At 43.0% G+C, this 19,110-nt stretch overlaps 3 protein-coding genes across 3 annotated transcripts; 1 reads left to right on the top strand and 2 right to left on the bottom strand.

Annotated features, from left to right (window-relative positions):
• Positions 1–71: 71 nt before the first annotated feature.
• On the bottom strand, positions 72–3,773 carry capslb (calcyphosine-like b). Its single transcript, XM_053411382.1, has 6 exons — positions 3,635–3,773; positions 2,981–3,117; positions 2,722–2,899; positions 2,437–2,646; positions 2,205–2,321; positions 72–460 (listed from the first exon to the last, which is right to left on the bottom strand). The coding sequence occupies exons 2-5, from the start codon at positions 3,115–3,117 to the stop codon at positions 2,220–2,222; spliced, it is 627 nt and encodes a 208-aa protein (XP_053267357.1). The 5' UTR covers positions 3,635–3,773; the 3' UTR covers positions 72–460; positions 2,205–2,219.
• A 3,038-nt stretch (positions 3,774–6,811) lies between these two features.
• Positions 6,812–11,149, bottom strand: hsdl2 (hydroxysteroid dehydrogenase like 2). Its single transcript, XM_053410829.1, has 11 exons — positions 10,991–11,149; positions 9,555–9,718; positions 9,275–9,373; positions 9,070–9,184; positions 8,869–8,972; positions 8,680–8,778; positions 8,391–8,585; positions 8,045–8,116; positions 7,818–7,961; positions 7,608–7,736; positions 6,812–7,505 (listed from the first exon to the last, which is right to left on the bottom strand). The coding sequence occupies exons 1-11, from the start codon at positions 11,005–11,007 to the stop codon at positions 7,390–7,392; spliced, it is 1,254 nt and encodes a 417-aa protein (XP_053266804.1). The 5' UTR covers positions 11,008–11,149; the 3' UTR covers positions 6,812–7,389.
• Positions 11,150–11,933: 784 nt separating this feature from the next.
• Positions 11,934–19,045, top strand: ptbp3 (polypyrimidine tract binding protein 3). Its single transcript, XM_053410828.1, has 14 exons — positions 11,934–12,067; positions 12,743–12,803; positions 12,916–13,082; positions 13,212–13,355; positions 13,624–13,785; positions 13,873–13,983; positions 14,148–14,304; positions 14,431–14,490; positions 14,925–15,037; positions 15,124–15,157; positions 15,274–15,366; positions 15,459–15,681; positions 15,892–15,969; positions 16,102–19,045. Exons 2-14 carry the CDS (start codon positions 12,779–12,781, stop codon positions 16,232–16,234), a joined length of 1,500 nt encoding a protein of 499 aa, XP_053266803.1. The 5' UTR covers positions 11,934–12,067; positions 12,743–12,778; the 3' UTR covers positions 16,235–19,045.
• The last annotated feature ends 65 nt before the right edge of the window (positions 19,046–19,110 follow it).

Raw genomic sequence — 19,110 nt, 5'->3', positions numbered from 1 at the left:
ATATGCAGCATATCATGATTAACCCCGTCAGCATTAATATAAGTGTAATAAATCACACTGTATTAAATAAACATGCTGTAGTTTTACGACATGTTTAATTCTTCATTGAAACAAAGTTAATAATGGTGCAGATCAATATACAATAAACTACAAAATAGTGATCATCATTACCTCCTGGACATTAAATCATTACAAAATTAATATTCTACTTTACAAAATGTATCAAAATCGCTTGATAAACCCGCAATAATAAATAATTATTTATAATCAATTCAACAATCATAATGGTTATTGTTTGCCGATGCATCCAGATTGATTGATGGATTATTGATCAGTTATGATTTATCGCTGGTTGGATTCACAGCTTCCAGGCGTTTGTCATCATGAGGATGAAGTAGACGTCGCTGTCGATGGAGGCGCTGACGCCGCAGTAGTAGTTGAGGAACTCGTCCTTCGTCACCTGAGGACAGAAGAACATCAGTGAGGACATCACAGGGAGCAGGTGAACATGACCAGGTGTGATCTAAATCCAACACATGTTCTAGCTGCAGTATATAAAGTATTAATATATATATTCATATACACATATATGTGTGTGTGTATTAAACTTGATTTATTTTATTCTATTTTCCCTCTTTCAACCATAGGTATTGATTTTTAATGTTTAATGCTGGCCAACAATGATCACGTAGAGAGTGAAGAGTGAACAAGTGAAGAGTGAACAAGTGAAGAGTGAACCAGTGAAGAGTGAACAAGTGAAAAGTGAACAAGTGAAGAGTAAACAAGTGAAGAGTAAACAAGTGAACAAGTGAAGTGTGAACAAGTGAAGAGTGAACAAGTGAAGAGTGAAGAGTGAACAAGTGAAGAGTGAACAAGTGAAGAATGAACCAGTGAAGAGTGAAGAGTGAACAAGTGAAAGGTGAACAAGTGAACAAGTGAAGAGTAAACAAGTGAAGAGTGAACAAGTGAAGAGTGAACAAGTGAAGAGTGAAGAGTGAAGAGTGAACAAGTGAAAGGTGAACAAGTGAGGAGTGAACAAGTGAAGAGTGAAGAGTGAACAAGTGAAAAGGGAAGAGTGAACAAGTGAAGAGTGAACAAGTGAAGAGTGAACAAGTGAAAAGTGAAAAGTGAAAAGTGAACAAGTGAAGAGTAAACAAGTGAAGTGTGAACAAGTGAAGAGTGAACAAGTGAAGAGTGAACAAGTGAAAAGTGAAAAGTGAACAAGTGAAGAGTAAACAAGTGAAGTGTGAACAAGTGAAGTGTGAACAAGTGAAGAGTGAACAAGTGAAGAGTGAACAACTGAAGAGTGAAGAGTGAAAAGTGAAGAGTAAACAAGTGAAGAGTGAACAAGTGAAGAGTGAACAAGTGAAAAGTGAAGAGTAAACAAGTGAAAAGTGAAGAGTGAACAAGTGAAGAGTGAACAAGTGAAGTGTGAACAAGTGAAGAGTGAACAAATGAAGAGTGAACAACTGAAGAGTGAAGAGTGAAGAGTGAAAAGTGAAGAGTAAACAAGTGAAGAGTGAACAAGTGAAGAGTGAACAAGTGAAAAGTGAAGAGTAAACAAGTGAAAAGTGAAGAGTGAACAAGTGAAGAGTGAACAAGTGAAGTGTGAACAAGTGAAGAGTGAACAAATGAAGAGTGAACAAATGAAGAGTGAACAACTGAAGAGTGAAGAGTGAAGAGTGAAAAGTGAAGAGTAAACAAGTGAAGAGTGAACAAGTGAAGAGTGAACAAGTGAAAAGTGAACAAGTGAAGAGTGAACAAGTGAAGAGTGAACAAGTGAAGAGTGAACAAGTGAAGAGTGAACAAGTGAAGAGTGAACAAGTGAAAAGTGAACAAGTGAAGAGTGAACAAGTGAAAAGTGAACAAGTGAAGAGTGAACAAGTGAAGAGTGAACAAGTGAATTTGATCTGATTGATGAATATAAATAGTTTGTAGAAAAGTGTAAGTGTTTGATTTGAAGTCCAGAGGAACGTTAAAGATGGAATCTGCCACCAGTCGATCTCATTCTGACTTTTGTACGTTGTATGATTCTTCTTCTCTGTCCAAATACAAAAAATAAATTATAGATCTTATAAGAGTTTTTCTTTTGTTTTAAAATAACAATCATACAACATACAACTTGTCCAGGTGAAACCATGAGACATCCCGTAGAGCCCGTTTCTAACTCTGCCCTCGTCCCATCACCAGAGCGGTTTGTTTACCAGAGCGACGCTAACTCAGAGCTTCCAGGCATTTCTCATCATCACAATAAAGTAGACGTCTGTATCGATGGACGCACTCACACCAGAGTAATAACTGAAGAACTCCTCCTGCGTCACCTTCAGAGAGTGAGACCACATCAATACACACTTCTGTCATTTCAAGTGTGAACTGTAAACGAGAGGTTCGCTGACCCTCAGAAAGTTCAAACACCGGAAAACAACAGTTCATTACTTTTCCATCTTTGTCGTACGGAGTGTCAAAGCTGTCCAGAAACGTCCTGAAGACTTGATCCTCCGTCCACTCTCCGTTCTGGTACTTGGGGTGGTACTTGGCGTTATAGACCCCCTGCAGGTCCTCGACGGTGATCACGCCGTCAGCCGTCTTGTCCAGTTTCCGAAACGCTTGCATGACCACCTCCTTCCTGGCCTTGGACATGGGGGGCTGCAGGCACCAGGTCATGGAGGTTAAGAGGCGTGACAGAACGAACACGTGTAACATGTGAATGTGTGGATTTACCCTGAGAGTGATGAGGAACTCGTCGAAGTTGATGGACCCGCTCCCGTCACGGTCAAAGTGTTGGAACAGAGCCGCAGCCTCGTCTCTCTCCATCAGGATCCCGTAGTCGTTCAAACCTTTCAGGAACTCTTTGAAGTCCAGAGAGCGGTTTTGGTCATCGTCCATTATTTTAAAGGTTCTGACCAACATGTAAACACATGACACGTCACTAATCGTCACTGAGCCTCTTTACACACGATCCCTGTCTTCATGCGCTCACCTTCCCAGTCCTTTGATCCCTGACGACCCTCGAGCGAGACACTGAAGCCGGAGTCTCTCCACCGGCTCCGAACACTCGGTGAGCTCACGTTTGACCTTCATCATCATCTCTCGGTCGTGTCTCGATGTCCCCGCCATCTGTGACATCACAAACAGGAAGTGTCACTGTTAATTATTTATATTAAAAACTTTTTCTGAACGTAAACAGTTATATAAACTGACTGTTCTAAAGACAATCAGTGACTGTATATAAAGACGATATGAAAAGACGGACGACATTGTCTCCACATCCACAAATTAATTTAATTTGGAGTCTGTGGTTCCGAGGCCCCGCCCACACACAAGCTCTCCACATATCATGAGTCAGTCTCAGATGTTTTTATCTCGACAAATAACTAATCAAAGCGATCATAATTTGTGTGCTTCACTTCTCCAGAGCGGAGGATGATTTTTAAATATTGGCTCTGTAAATAAAATGTGATTTATTGGCTGGAAGGAGCCGTCAGTGTGATCAGGTGAGTTTTACACCTGTGCTCTCAGAATGACGCAGTGTTTAAATACAAATATATAAATCCCTCACTGACGTCACTTCCTGTCTGAACACATCATTTCCCAGACTCTTGATCATTATCAATCAGAAACATATGAATCTTACCTTCGATCCTCGCAAACAGGTTTTTATGATCAGCTGCTCTTCCCCAAACGAACCCTGGTTACCATGGAGACCCGCACCTCTCTGCTCTGATTGGCGCAGGGCCAATCACGTGACCGAGGCGGACCACAAAGCCTTCTTCTTCATTGTAAACCGGAAGCGGTCCCACCCATAGATGGTCCCACCTGTATATTCCCCCTCCTACATCCGGGGATTCTCTTGACAGGAAGCTCAAACGGAGTCTTGCTCAGCCTTCACAGTTCAGAGCTTTTATTATGAAAACACTGTTCCTGTGAGAAACTAGAATTAAAGTTTCCCTGGTGTTTACAATAGACCTTTCACATAGACACGAGTCATTTTCACTCTAGTCAAGATGTTTGTTGGATAATAATAAAAAAATGTATGATTACATACGCGTTTGTGCCATATTTTCATTTATTCTTGAGTTTTATTTTGAAAGAGTTCAGTGTGAAAACGTGCTGACGTCACTTTAACGTCCAGAACCTGAGCTCTGCAGAATCTCATGGTTAGAACCTTCACTGGTTTTAAATACTTCCCAGAAGACATCACTTTAGGTTTAATGAAGCAGCTCAATGATCACGTTCACATGCTCAGAACTTTAATGTAATTTTGAATTGTTTATGTTATCAATATTTACATGTTGATGCTTATTCTGCATCTTAGGTCGAATCGCCACAATAGTAATAATACATCTTCTCGTTGACTCACATGACAGGAGTTCAGAACATGCCTTTCCTTTGAGGACCATGTGACCAAGAGTGACCAGGTGAGGAAAACGATGAATCAGGATTGACGCTGAGTCAAGTGATTTAATATGACTCCACAGGTTAACTCTATTGTTTTAATATATATTATATATATATATTTATCTTTCTTTTAACTTGATGTTTAGTATAATAATCCTGCTGCACTCAAACAGTGATGATTACACACACCCAACTTCAATAAGTGTTTATCACATCATTAGTGTTTGGGAGAAAAGTGAAAAGACACAATGACCCAGTGAAGAGACCTTCAGACCTCAGGTGACCAGCTGGGTCCGGGTCAACTCAGGGTTAGTTTAGACCAAGCCAGTGTTAAACCTTCCTTAGGGCAGGTTAGGGTTCAGCTGGTCAGCTGAGGTGTTGAGATGTCGGATCCCATTCGGTTGAGGCCTCCTTCTCTTGCCCTCCTCCTCAAACCACAGAAGTGATTCGCTGGAGGAATCGAGGCCTTTTAGATTTTTTTCTAACTTTCTCTACAGAGACAGGCTCTAGACCCGAAACTGTGAGGGACTCGTCCTGATACTCCCTCAGCTGGACCCTGAGGTGGACAGCTTCTCTCTGGAAGGTCTGATCACACACTTCCACAGCACGGAGCTTGATGTCCTCAAGGTTATTGTCTTTCAGGTTCACCAGTTCCTGATGGAGAGCCTCAACTCTCTGCTGATTGGTGTGTTTTTCCATCTGCAGACGGTTGTTCAGGCCCAGCCTCCAGTTCTGCTTCTCCTGCAGCTCGGCAGCTAGAGAAATCAGATACTTGTTCTCTTGCATCCCTCCCTCCAGACGTTCAGAGAGCTGGCGGGTTTCTATCTGGAGCTTCTGACTGAGCGCCCTCTCCATCCTCATTTTGGTGGGAATCTTAGTGTTGGCTATTTTCAGCTTCTCCAGTTCCTGATACAGAGTCTCTTCAGCTCGCCCTGCTGCCTCTAATTCCTGCTGATGGACACTATTTAGTTCCTGCAGCTGATCTTTCAGCTCCAGAATCCTTATGTCCTCCTTCTGAATTTCAGTGTTAAGACCCTCCTCCTTTTTTGACAGAAATCTTCTCCTCCCCATCTCTTCCTTGAGCCTGATACAGATTCTGCTATCTTCTTTATCATTGGCCTCATTGAGGTCCCTCTCAATCTGGAGCTGGTTTGTAGCTTTATTTTTTATTTTTCAAGTCTTTCATATCTGCAGCAGGATCCTGTAGATTTAGATTTAATGCCTAAAGTTTGCATTTACTCAAGTGTCTTTCTTTCTCGAGAAAATCTCAGAGCTCCTGATCCGTAATCTTCCCCTGCTCCACCTCACAAACATGATCCTCTAGGATTTTCAACTGAGCTTTGTTCTTTTGGGTCCCTGACTGGAGCTTGGATGAGAGGCTGGAGGTTTCTTTTTCAAGTTCTCCTATGTTGTTCTTCTCTATGTTGAGCTTGCTGTTAAACTCCAAGATGGTTCCTTCCAGAATCTCTATCTCAAGAATAACAGCCTCTCGTGCATCGTTGCACTGTTCTGCCTCCAGAGATAGCTGCTGATAATCCAGCCTCAGTCTGTCCAGCTTGTCTTTCTCCTCCTGAATCAAGTTCTGCTTCTCCTGCAGAAAAGTTGTATGAATCACAATCATGTGGGAGAGAAACATGTTCCTTTTCATTTCCTTCTGCAGGTGAGCTTCGAGCTGCCTGACCCTCTCAGCCTGACAGGCGAGCTCTGTCTTTGCCTGCTGGAGTTCGACCTTCATCTGCTGTGAAGCGCGAGATACATGGAGAAAATAGGTGAAACCTCAACTCTGGAGAAGAGAGTGTCCAATCAGAGGAGCCTTCAACATAGACCCCTCCCACTCCTCACATCTGTGATACCTCAGTAATTTTCTACATGATCTCCACAAAGTCACACACCTGTGTGTTTAGTCATAGTTTCTGTGTAGAGTCAATATGTTTGTTTGTGTCTTCTCCAGGTGATTCATTCCATTACACTTATTCCTTTACGCTCCTGTGGGAACAACTCATTATTTTCAGTTTAATAACGTAAAGTTCAGACTGAGCTGCCGTCACAATAAGGGCTGTTTGAATTTGTGATTGAATTGATGAGGAAAGGAGCTTCACAACGCAGTGACACCTGGGCAGAAACATGTAAATGAAGAAATTAACAGAGCTGCTGCTTTACTCTCACAACTCGGTAATAAATGTATTTGATTTAAAAGCTTCATCTGTGGAAATATTCGAAGCATACAAATATGTCAATGTAAATTTGTTAATATACTGGCATTTGTTAAAATATGTAATGTTCTTTTTGATTGTATTCGGAAACGTTAGCTGCTATATCAGAAAGTGTTGCTTTTACAGTGTTCTCTCTGTTACTAACTACATTCCTCTTTATTCATCAGTGAAGACACCAGGGGGCGCTGGAGTGGCGCATAAAGATTTCAAAATTCATGTTTATTGTTCACAACACACCCATCTGGTAGTTCTGTACAGTCTGAGCTCTCAGTTCCCCTTTGGGGGGGGGGGGATCGTTAAGTAAATCACAAACTTATAGGCAAAACGATCGTGTTCTCGACAGTCACGTGTCAACGTACGTTAAAATCAAGAAGAACTCTGTCCCTACTGAGCTAATATTATTTAATAAGATTAATATTATGTATTAATAATAGTCATGGAAATAAGATCAGAATGTTGTTTTTCTGCAGGTGACATGATGGATTCTATAAAACGACTGTAAACCAGGACACGTGTTCACATGTCAAGTCATGTGCTGGTTTCTACATGGTTTCATGACATCACAGTTTCATCACTACGGTGTCACGATGAGGTCACTTCTCAGTCACATGAGCAGAGTAAAGATTAAACCACACTTTATTATTAACGCAGACTTTACTCATGTCTTGCATTTAATGACATTATTACTGTCGTCAAGGCAACATGTAGAGCAACAAACACGGTCTAGTGGGGCCTGATGGGAGCTGTGGGCGGGGCTTCTGTGGGCGGGGCTTCAGTCTCACAGTTTAGCCTTGGCCATGCGGCCCATCAGTTTCTCCAGTTTGAGGGCCAGTGTCATGTCTCCTTTGATCCGCAGCTTTCCGGACATGAAAGCCATCGTGGGCTTCAGCTTCCCTGCAACAACACAGCTGTTACCATGGAGACAGAACTATCACACTGGTTATTACAGCATCACTGTCTCTCTTTATATCTCATGTTACCCTGGCGATGGCTCACCTGCAAACATCTTGCTGAAGTCGTTTGAATCCATCGTCATGATGACATCAGCCTTGACGGCCGGCTGGCCCCGCCCCACGGCGCCAGAGCCACTCTTCAAGTCCAGGAACCAGACGCCCACGTGCTCTCCTTATATGGACATGAACACATGACATCACCGACACGCCCACAGGATGTGGTTACGTGGAGAAAACAGACTGGTGTTGTTACCTGACAGGTCGAACTGATAAATGCCCTGGGTGGACTTGACCAAGTCGTCGTTGATGACTCCTTTGATGACATCAAACGTGCTTTCGATTGGTCCACTGGACGGAGGCGGGGTCGAAGACGAGGATTTGAAGGCTGGGGTCGCCCCTAGCAACCAGGAGAAAGACTCAGATAATATCATATCAATCTTAATCAATAATTAAACTTGTAATTTGTCACTGGAGTTTTACCATGTTGCTCCATCTGCTGGGCCAGCACCTCTGGTGCTTCGTCCAGGAAGAAGTCTGGCAGCAGAGGATGACCTGTCGACCAATCAGAAACCACCATGAGTACCACAACACAGCGTGAGGGAATGCTAGGCCGTTATGACCTCTGCTGGGTTATGTTACGTGAGGGACGATGTGTCATCAGGCAGAAGACAAACTAGAGAGCTCTGATGTGAATGAGAATAGACACTGTGGTCTTGTGTGTTCGCTCAGGGACGTCCTCCAGGACAAGACAGCAGCAGGGGGGGGCTTCCCTGGAGGACGACGCCCGACACTGCTCCTTCAACCTTCATCAGGCCTCACAGCTCACCTGGTTGGACTGCGTACTGCTCAAAGTCTTGGATGCCGTGCTCTCTCAGGATGTCCTCGTCCACCACGAAGCGGCCTGTGTATTCCTTTGGTTGGGTCAGGATTGCGTAGGCGGCATCTGCCATGATGTCCGATGTGCGACACTGTTTACCGACTTCCTCCCCACCCAACATGTCCATGGCTGCAGTCTGGATCGCTGTGGCAACAACACACAGGTCAAAGCAGGGTTAGCATGCTAGCTTATTATGAGACTATATGAGGGTTGTGTTAGCATGCTAACAGAAGCTCACCTGTTTTGGGCCAGAGGGCGTTGACGGCAATTTGACCTCTGAATTCTTCGGCCATTCCCAGGACGCACATGGACATACCGTACTTTGCCATCGTGTACGCTGGAAAAAGAAACAAAACAAAAAGACAGAACCAGCTGTTAATGCTCAGGTGTGTGACAGGCCAGCTGCTCAGTGGGCTGCTATGGTTACCTGTGTGGTTCTTGAACCACACTGGGTTGAGGTTGAGCGGCGGCGACAGGTTCAGGATGTGAGGGCTGCGACTCTTCAGCAGGTGAGGGATGACCAGCTTCGATCTGAAACATACGGATGCTCATTGACTTGTTGACTAATGCTCGTTAAGAGCACGTCGTTAACGGCAGAGTCAGATTCGGTGCGTGTTCAGTAACATACGTCATGTATGTTCCTCTCATGTTGACTCCCAGCATCAGATCCACCTTCTTCATTGGCGTCTCCAGGGTTCCCGTCAGATTGATGGCGCTGGCGTTGTTCACCAGGATGTCGATACCTGCCAATCAAACACAGGCACTGTGATGACGTCGCTGCAGTGACGTCACCACCTTGATGATGTCACACCTGAGAGTGTAAAGTCCAGTACCTCCAAACATTTCCACGGCTTTCTGAACAGCGTCTCCCACCTGCTTCTCATCACGGATGTCCACTATACAGGGCAACGCTTTCCCCCCCGCTGCCTCCACTACACACGCACACACAAACACACACACAGATAAATGACACATGATGGAGGTCAAAGGTTAACTGCCCCTCGAGTGTGGGTCTCTTATTCTACAGTTTATCTTTCCTCTAACTCTTCAAAACTTACATTTTTTAGAACATATTAATAATGAGCTGCTCGAGTTAGCATGCTAGCTCCTCACCCTCCTGAGCAGCTGTGTAGATGGTCCCTGGGAGTTTGGGGTGGGGCTCGGCGGTCTTGGCGGCAATAACGATGTTGGCTCCATCTCTGGCAGCTTTCAGCGCGATGGCTTTACCGATGCCTCGACTCGCTCCAGTGATGAAGAGCGTGCAGCCGGCTAACTTCCTGCAACACACCAAAATAAAACAACCGTTCACACAGCTGTGCTCAGCTAGGCTAACTCCAATCTCGAATTCTATAACTGATGACTCAAAGCACAAAACATAAACCTAAATTTTACATAAGAGCAGAAACATCCCGATCGATTAACCGATACATTTCAACTTCCTTAAGTCTGTTTTCTGTCACAGTGACTGAACATTTGTAGTTGAAGACCTGAAACTTTACAGAATAGTTTCACTGTAACATGTCAGAGTGAGTCCATGTGAGCAAACAGCAGGACAATGTCTGGAAGCTTCCCAGTGGGCGATCCTGAGATGTTTGTGTTCTTCCAGTTTCACGGACGTGAAACTGGAAGAACACAAACATCTCAGGATGAAGAAGAGGAGTCGTACACGTAGAAGATGAAGACGTCAACTTGGAAACACGAGGAGATTCCAGATCTTCTGGTGATGAGGGCTGACGCCGGTGTGGATGAGCTGTAAACAACAACACTGATCTTTCCACAGTAGAGCTTATACGTCATGTCCGGCCTCATTCTGCTCTACAGGCTCTGCCCCTGCTGCTCTACAGGCTCCGCCCCTGCTGCTCTACAGACTCCGCCTCTGCTGCTCTACAGGCTCCGCCCCTGCTGCTCTACAGGCTCCGCCCCTGCTGCTCTACAGGCTCCGCCCCGGAATGTTCCCAACATGCTCCTCTTTGAACCAGTCGGACCTGACAACCTGCTGCTGCTGCTTCACAGGACAAACACTCACTAAAGGAAATGAATGTGTGAATTCAGTTAGTAAAGATGATGAACATGAAGTCATCAGGTCTGAGCTGAAATACGATCATATTCAAATTGTTATGTGATGTAAAAATCCTCATTTCACCAGTTTCAGGTGTTTGTATTCAGGAATAAACGTCTTTAACATTAACTACACTCTCTCATCACATGAAACCTGGAGGTTATATTAACACCGAAATAATGTGTGTGTGAATAAAGCTGGTTTATTCTTTATTGTAAAGTTTACACTTCAGTGTTAATATCAAAGCTGCTGCAGCACAACCTTTGAAATGACTCGTTTAGAGATCAGAACGAGTGCATCACTTCTGTTCACTCTATCATGTATTATTACATATAAAAAAAAGGATACAGTCAGTTATTAATGTGCAGCACGACGAGACGCATGAAGAGAAGCTTTGACAGAACTGCTCTGAGGTCAGAACACAGAGCTGAGATCAGATAAACCTCGATCTCTCAGCTGCTTCCTGTTCGCTTCGCGAGGCTACACTCACCCTGTGTTCTGCAGCATCGTCGAAGGTTCCAAAGGAGAATCTGAAGTTCTCGCTGCCCGTGAATAAAGAACCTCAACACGTCTTCTTCAACTTTCACCCACTGACACAACCGGAAGTCAGCTCTGTCCCCACTTCCGGTCCGCACACAAAGCTCCCCTCGGATCCACCAGATGACAACAAGAGTGGACTCGCTATAGAGTCTGTGTGATTGTTATAATGATTGAGTAATAAAGGATGAATTCGTTTATATAGTGTAAATAGAGACGTTGTATAAGGATATATAACCATATAATAATATTGTATATACATGTATGTATATAAGTGTAGAGACTAAAGGTATCTATTCAATACATAATGAATAATAATAATAAAATCTTATAACAAATATACACGAGGAGATAAATACTTCATATACAGTATGTGTATAAAAGCTTGAAGCGGTGGAGTGCGGAGCCTGCGAAGTCCCGGGTCAGATTTCAGATTTCTAAACATAAAAATGTCTCTATATGGCCAGTTTATTATATATGATTTAATGTTATAGATTACAAACCGTACAGTCACATGATACACTCTAAATATAATATTCACATCAATCAGCTGCAACATTAGAAGCTGATGATGTCACATGTTTATCAGTGATAATAATAATCCAGTTTAAATCATGATTTAATAATCAGAACTTTTACTTACATACTAATATTAAATCTGTAGCTACTTTGTGTTTTCATTTTTATAGATTTGGATCATGTATAAATGTGTTAATATGATTACATTAATATAATTATATGAAAACAGCTTTTATTTAAAAAATGTTATTCAAAATCAACAGATTAAATAAACAAGAGATTAAAAACGACCACGTGATTCATCCAGACGTCTGAAACGATTAATCGATTATCGGGACTATTATCGATCGCTCTGATCTGAGGTGTGTCCACGAGCCGCCATGTTCTCCGGTGACGTCATCAAACGGGAAGTGAGCTCCCTGTTGTTGTGCTGTCTGCGGAGAGGGAAGCTCGCGCTCTACGACAACTCTTCCTCCTCTTCGTCACCTTCCTCCTCGCGGACCATGGACGGGTGAGCGTGGGGCACGTCCCGCATCTTCTCCCGCACGTCCTCCGGTTCTTCTTCTTCTTCCCTCGCGTTTCCTTGGTGATCGGACCGCACCTGCGCGAGCCTGCGGCGCCAACCCTCGCGCTCGTTTGTTGTTGTTGACTTGTTTACCGAGGCATTTTCCCGCCACAGAGCCGCCCCGGTTCCCCGTTCCCCTCGTCGTCTGTGCCCCTCGGTTCGCTTTTCTGTTTTTGTTTTGGTGTCACGAGCGAAAGGCGACGGTTGAAATCCCGCGATAGCTGCGTGTTCTCGTGCAGACCAGAGTGCGGAAGAAGCGACGCGATGTCTCTGTTCCTTTGAACTTGTTCGTGTTTTATCTTGAAACATCGAGTCGAGTAATCGAACTTTAATCAAAGATCAAAGAACAAACACCGGCGGCCATTTTAATTTCTCATTAATACATTATTCCTCTGAAACTTATTTGACTTAATTTATTCAGTTTGAACGAATGAAAATATACAACAAACTGAATGATTATATAACTCGTTGACTGTGGCAAGCAATTGATCAATAAAATGATTTTCTTATTCATCAATAATGAAAAGAAGAGGTGGAACAAGACAAATAAATATTGGACTAAATTAGTCTATGATACATTTATTTATATTTTATTACTAAAAGTGAACATCATTTTTGCAGGAGACGTGAACCTTGTGTGTCAGCTGCTCTGCGAACATGAGCACTGACGACCTGTCCGCAGGTAAGACCTCTCTCTCTCTCTCTCTCTCTCTCTGTCAGTGTCGAGCTCGCTCTACCTGAATCACCACTGACGGCTGAATGACCTTTGACCTGCCTGTTTGTGTCCCTCACAGTGGATGGCTCTGATAGGCCGTGTGTTTCTGAGCGAGCCCAGTCCGTCCCGTCTCGGGTCCTTCACCTGCGCCATCTTCCTGTTGACATCTCTGAACAGGAAGTGCTCGCTCTGGCGCTTCCCTTCGGCAGAGTTAGTAAACTGATCACACTGAGGACAAAGAACCAGGTGAGTGACAACACGCTGGTGGTGTTTTACAGCGTGTGACCAACAGGGGGGGGGTTTAACTACATACCGACACAAGTGAAGTGTTCATCTAATAAATCGAGGTCGTCACGATCGACATTTTGTTTCCAGGCATTTTTAGAGATGGCCTCAGAGGAAGCTGCTGTTACTATGGTGAACTACTACACCTCAGCCACGCCCACAGTCAGGAACCAGCCAATCTTCATTCAGTACTCCAACCACCGCGAGCTCAAGACCGACAATCTGACGAATCAGGTGAGGAGCAGTGGCTCCGGCCACACCCACCTCGACACAACATTCATTATTTAAAAAAACCTAAATGAACAATCAATGTTTTTGACAAAGAATGTTTACTAAACTGAAGGATTCAAAACAACAAACAAAGAAGTATCAACATGTTTCATTATTATTATTTATAAACATTTATTATAAATCAAATAACCGGTTTCCAAGGTAACATGTTTGTTTTAAATAAATAGGTGTTTCGTTTACATTTGTTGCTGAATATTGTGTTTGTTCACAGAGAGCTCAGGCAGCGCTGCAGGCCATCAATGCAGCCGCAGTGCATTCTGGGAACATGGTAGCAGGAGTGGATGGGCGGGGCTTAGTCCCCGGTCAGAGTCCCGTCCTGAGGATCATCGTAGAGAACTTATTTTACCCGGTGACACTGGAGGTTCTGCAGCAGGTTGTCAATTTCTGTTTCTCATTCTGTGACATGTTGGTTTGTGTTGTTGTTTTTTGTGTTTTAATTTGTGTGTGTTTGTGTTTTCAGATCTTCAGTAAGTTCGGCTCTGTGTTGAAAATCATCACGTTCACCAGAAACAATCAGTTTCAGGCTCTGCTGCAGTTTAGTGATGCTGTGCACGCTCAGCACGCCAAAGCTGTGAGTCACGTGCACGCACACTTACACACACACACACACACACATATAAATACTAAGTTGAAATTCGTTCCCACCATGTATCAATACAAACTGGTGGAAGAACTGATAAATTCAAGTCAGTGTTTGGAGCAGGTTCAATCAGACGGCTGCTCTCTGTCTTTCAGTCTCTGGACGGTCAGAACATCTACAACAGCTGCTGCACGCTGAGGATCGACTTTTCCAAACTGAGCGCGCTCAACGTGAAATACAACAACGACAAGAGCCGAGACTTCACCAGAGCCGATCTGCCGACGGGCGAGCTGGAGCCCACTGCTGCGTTCGGTGAGAACGGCTAATGATGCTTCTGCTAACTGAATAAAAATACACAGAAGGTTTTAACTTTGAACATGGTTTGAGTATTTAAACTGTTGTTCTTCAGAAGAATAGACGTGTGTGTGTGTGTTACAGGTGTAGCTCTCCCTCATTATGGAGCAGCAGCTTTCCCACCTACTTTCCACCAGCACACAGGTGAGACACGTCTGTTGTAATGTACATGTATGATAAGATCTGGGTGGCTCTAAATGTACATGGGCGTGTCTTAATGGACCTGGGTGGGTCCAAAAATCACCTGGGTGGGTCTTAATGGACATGGGTGGGTCTTAATGGACCTGGGTGGGTCTTAATGTACCTGGGCGGGTCTTAATGGACCTGGGTGGGTCCAAAAATCACCTGGGTGGGTCTTAATGGACCTGGGTTGTTCTTAATGGACCTGGGTGGGTCTTAATGGACCTGGTCGGGTCCTAATTTACCTGGGTGGGTCCTAATGTACCTGGGAGGGTCCTAATGGACCTGGGTGGGTCTTAATGGACCTGGGTGGGTCTTAATGTACCTGGGTGGGTCTTATTGTACCGTATTTATGTGCTGTGCTGAGATTTTAAATCAGGTTTTCGGGACGTCCTCAGGTTTGTCGATGTCGGGGATCCCCGGCTCGATGGTGTCTCCGCCTCGTGTGTCCTTGCATGTAGCGCCTCCTGCTATCCACTCGGTGCTGCTGGTGTCTAACCTGAACCCAGAGGTCAGATGTCACAGCGTCTCTCAACAGTTGACCAATCAGAGCGCTTCACTCACAGCTAACTTTACTGAATCTGTTTGTCTCTGCAGAGCGTTTCTCCACACTGCCTCTTCATCCTGTTTGGTGAGTAGTTAATTTTAAAGTTGCGTTAGCGTCTGGTTTTATTGAGGTTGAAATAAAATGTTGATGTATGATGTCATCATGATGTTAAATCAGCTGTGTTGTGTGTGTGTTTTCAGGTGTTTACGGGGACGTTCAGAGAGTGAAGATCCTCTTTAATAAGAAGGAAAATGCTCTGGTTCAGATGAGCGATGGCACTCAGGCTCAACTGGGTCTGAAACATATTTATTTTCATTAATTAAAAATGATTTATTCTCATGAAAAACATGAAAGTAAATTTTTTTTCGTCTCTTTTGTCCGATAGCAATGAGTCACCTTAACGGCCAGCGGCTCCATGGTAATGTGATCCGGGTGACGTTGTCCAAACACCCAGTAGTGCAGCTGCCTCGTGGGGGGGCGGGGCAGGAGGAGCAGACGCTGACCCGGGACTTCGCAGGCTCCGCCCTCCACCGCTTCAAAAAACCTGGATCCAAAAACTTTAACAACATTTTCCCTCCGTCAGCGACGCTGCACCTCTCCAACATCCCGTGAGTTTCACCCACATGATCTGTAACACGTGTTCTACAGTAGGTGTTCTGTAAGACCTGGAAATCAGAATCTGACATTAAAACGAGTTTGGCGTAGTGAAACTGATTTGATGAGGTCACAGACGTATTTCAAATGCAGCACAGCCAATCAGAATCAAGGACCGGAACCACCTTTTCCTCATCCTTTGTGTCTTTGTCTTTGTCTCTCAGCTCCTCGGTCAGTGAAGACGTGCTGAAGGATTTATTTTCCTCCAGCGGATTCACCGTCAAAGCCTTCAAGTTTTTCCAGTTAGTATTAACAACAATAACCAGTTAAAGGTCAAAGGTTACAGAGAAAATGAGTAGTTTGTTCATTAAGAGATTCGCTGAAGTCAACTTTTTTGAGTGTGTGTGATGATGTCACGTCCTCTGATGTCACAGGAAAGACAGGAAGATGGCTCTGATGCAGTTGGCGTCGGTGGAGGAGGCCATCGAAGCTCTGATCGCTCTGCACGACCATCAGCTGGACCACAACCAGCACCTCCGGGTCTCCTTCTCCAAGTCCACCATCTGACCTTTGACCCCTGGGCGCCGACAGACACATGTGAAGTGGCCCCTGGTCTGTCGACAGTGTTCAGCTTCAGGTGTAGTCAGCTCATAGCCTGTTAGCCTCCCATTTAGCTATCACAGCTTTTAGCTTGTTAGCTTTGAGTTAAGCTACGTGTTAGCTTACTATTTGATTGTAACTTTCACAACGAAAGTAAAAGCAGAAGAACCATAAGTCTTCTGCTCGACTGAGTCTGAGTCGTGTTAATTAGGAAGTTTGAATCTTTGACGCGTTGAAAATCCCCAGCACCGACCTCAAACGTGAAAATTATAAAAGATACATGGGTTATTTTTATCAGGAAAATTACAGTTAATCATTACTTACAAATCGTTCAGCCCTTCTGCAGCTACTAGCATAGATGTTCAGTCACATGGAGGCTAAAGGTCAAGGCTAACATGCCATTATTTTATACTGCAGCCAATGGTTTGATAGAATGTTAGCATCAGTGCTGAAGTCATCAAGGCCCCTTGTGACGTCACATCCTCTTAGGACAAACCCGTCATCTGACCTTTGGCTTTTGGAGCTGACTAACGAATCAGACTGTAGGATTCTGATTGGTCTGTGGGGACCAACGGTTGAACCCAGACACACCAACCATCTGTGCCGACACATGATGTCACAACAATGGGTAGTTTCCATGTCGTGGTTACAGAGCACATTCCTGAACAACCTGTGTAGCAGCGCACGGTGTGTATGTGGAGTCACCAAGGAGCTGCTGTAAGTTAAACTTTTTGTTAAATGAACGTGACGCAGAAAAGAAAATCAGGAAACATTTTTTAAAGTTAAAAAGAAAATTTTCAAAGTAAAAGCCCAAAGTAATGGAGGATTTTTAATGTTCCATTATTTTGTAGTTAATTTATATTTGAATGACTCGGCATGATCGATAATTATTGTTAACCTGTTGCAACGGAACTTATTTATTTAGTTGGGTTTTTTATTTTCATTCTGTTTTCATTTTACTGTGAACGTTTAAAATCGTGTTTCAGAACAAACAGTGATGTGTCTGTTTGGTTACCATGACGACGGTTATTATTTTATTGTATTAGTTTAGTTTGCTGCGATCTTTCTTCTGTGCCTTAATTTTCTCAATTCCTTCTTTGTACGTCATGTTCCTGTTTTTTCCGTAGATATTTTCATAATGTAGTTAAAATATTTTTCGTTTTATTGTTGTTTTTATTTTGGGGAGATGTTGGTGTTAATTTTGAATGTGTTTGTACTGAAATAGATGATTCGTGGCCCCGCCCATCTGTCACACCTGCGTTTCTGTGTGTGTGTGTGTGTTTGTGTGTGTGTCAGACTAACCCGTGATTGGTTAATCCTCAAATGTCATACTCGATATAAATATATTTAATTTAAATTACGATCTTTTTAAATCATGTTATCTCATCGTTTCACAAACAAACGTTTTCTTAAAACAGGAAACAAGCCAGATAAAACAGGAAGCTGCCAATTTCCAGTTTGCCTTCTGACCTCTGACCTTCCCTTTGATTGGTTAAAAGTCATCGAAGTCTTTTTCATATCATTGTTTCACATGTAACAAAAAAGGCTCAAAATTCAATTTAAATGTATTTGTTTCATATTTTTATTTGAATTTAATGGTTTTAAGACAAAAAATCTGTGTTTCTTTGTTTGAAACAATTCGTTATAGTTTTGTAAAATGACGAAGTCTTGAATCAGGTGGGGGGCGGGGTCAAACCAAGCCAAAGTTTGTGTGCCTTTTAATTGGACCAACATGTTTTCTCATTACGACTCATTGTCACTTACTGTTTAAATGGCGTTCCAATGTTTTTTTTAAGTCTCTACTCATCACTTTATTTTGAATATATTTAAATGTTACAAGTTACAAAGCTTGATTCCCATGAAAGTTTTTATTTTATTTTAAATATGTTCATAACTGTGACATAATTTCACCTTTGATGTTTCATTGAATTAAACACTAATGTAAATGTCCCGCCCACCCATGCGTCAATCAGGCCAAACCCAAGGAAGCAGTTCAAACGCGTCACATGTTACAACACGTCGTTTCGTGACACACGCAACATACCGGTCACAAGGAGGAGCTTCAATTACATGATGTAGTTTGTATGTTACTCTATTACTAACTTAAATACTTGTAACTATGTAGATACACGTGAACATGAAATACTCTAACATTACAGTTAATTTTTAAACACACATTTGTCCCATGTCTGTTTCTTACACGTGTACTTGTATGTAATTTAAACCTTAATACATTAGACATGAATACTTGTATTTGATTTACTTCATCAATTTCACACTACCCATCTAGTTAGATTGCAACCATGTTACTTTTGTTAAGAAACGGACAAGTACAAGATGAACATGTATGTTTATGTTGCGCATGTTTACTGCATGTTACATGCTTGCAACACGTTACATGAGAAGCAGGTACTGTCACTTGTAACATGAAAACATAAAAACACCTTTCAGAATAAGATTGTTTGGTTTCTGTTATTTTCAACTTTAGGCCTGTTCATCGTTTTACTTTGAAAGTCACTTTTATTTCTGCTTTCTTTACAAAACTTTTATACTGAATGTATCATTTGTTTTCTAATGTTGAAGAATGTAAAGTACTTGTGGTGCATTGTGGGAGGAGGTACGATTATTATACGAAATATTTTTAATATTGAACCAGTGCATGAGGGTTGGGGTGTTATCTGTGCTCGACTCGAAAAAAAATAATGTTGAATTTTTATTTATTCTGAAAGTGACAGGAAGTTGTAGCATGAATCACTGAATAAATACATTTGAAAACCAGTGGCTCCGCCTACTGTCTGTTCTCACAGCCAATCATAAAGCAGGACAACAAGCATTTGTCTTAA

The sequence above is a fragment of the Pleuronectes platessa genome, chromosome 19 (assembly GCF_947347685.1).
Source record: "Pleuronectes platessa chromosome 19, fPlePla1.1, whole genome shotgun sequence".
Lineage (NCBI taxonomy): Eukaryota > Metazoa > Chordata > Actinopteri > Pleuronectiformes > Pleuronectidae > Pleuronectes > Pleuronectes platessa.
This window is presented reverse-complemented; position numbering and strand designations above follow the sequence as displayed.

Bases quoted from the DNA above. Each gene is read 5' to 3' on its own strand.
- hsdl2 (XM_053410829.1), bottom strand. The intron at 9,185-9,274 runs GTACTGGACTTT...TTTGATTGGCAG, and splicing joins AGCCGTGGAAATGTTTGGAG to GTATCGACATCCTGGTGAAC. The intron at 8,779-8,868 runs GTAACCATAGCA...TTCTTTTTCCAG, and splicing joins GTGGTTCAAGAACCACACAG to CGTACACGATGGCAAAGTAC.
- ptbp3 (XM_053410828.1), top strand. From the start codon at position 12,779: ATGAGCACTGACGACCTGTCCGCAG. The intron at 12,804-12,915 runs GTAAGACCTCTC...TGTCCCTCACAG, and splicing joins CACTGACGACCTGTCCGCAG to TGGATGGCTCTGATAGGCCG. The intron at 15,970-16,101 runs GTTAGTATTAAC...CTGATGTCACAG, and splicing joins AAAGCCTTCAAGTTTTTCCA to GAAAGACAGGAAGATGGCTC.
- capslb (XM_053411382.1), bottom strand. From the start codon at position 3,117: ATGGCGGGGACATCGAGACACGACCGAGAGATGATGATGAAGGTCAAA. The intron at 2,900-2,980 runs GTGAGCGCATGA...CATGTTGGTCAG, and splicing joins GGGATCAAAGGACTGGGAAG to AACCTTTAAAATAATGGACG. The intron at 2,322-2,436 runs GTAATGAACTGT...CACTCTCTGAAG, and splicing joins CGTACGACAAAGATGGAAAA to GTGACGCAGGAGGAGTTCTT.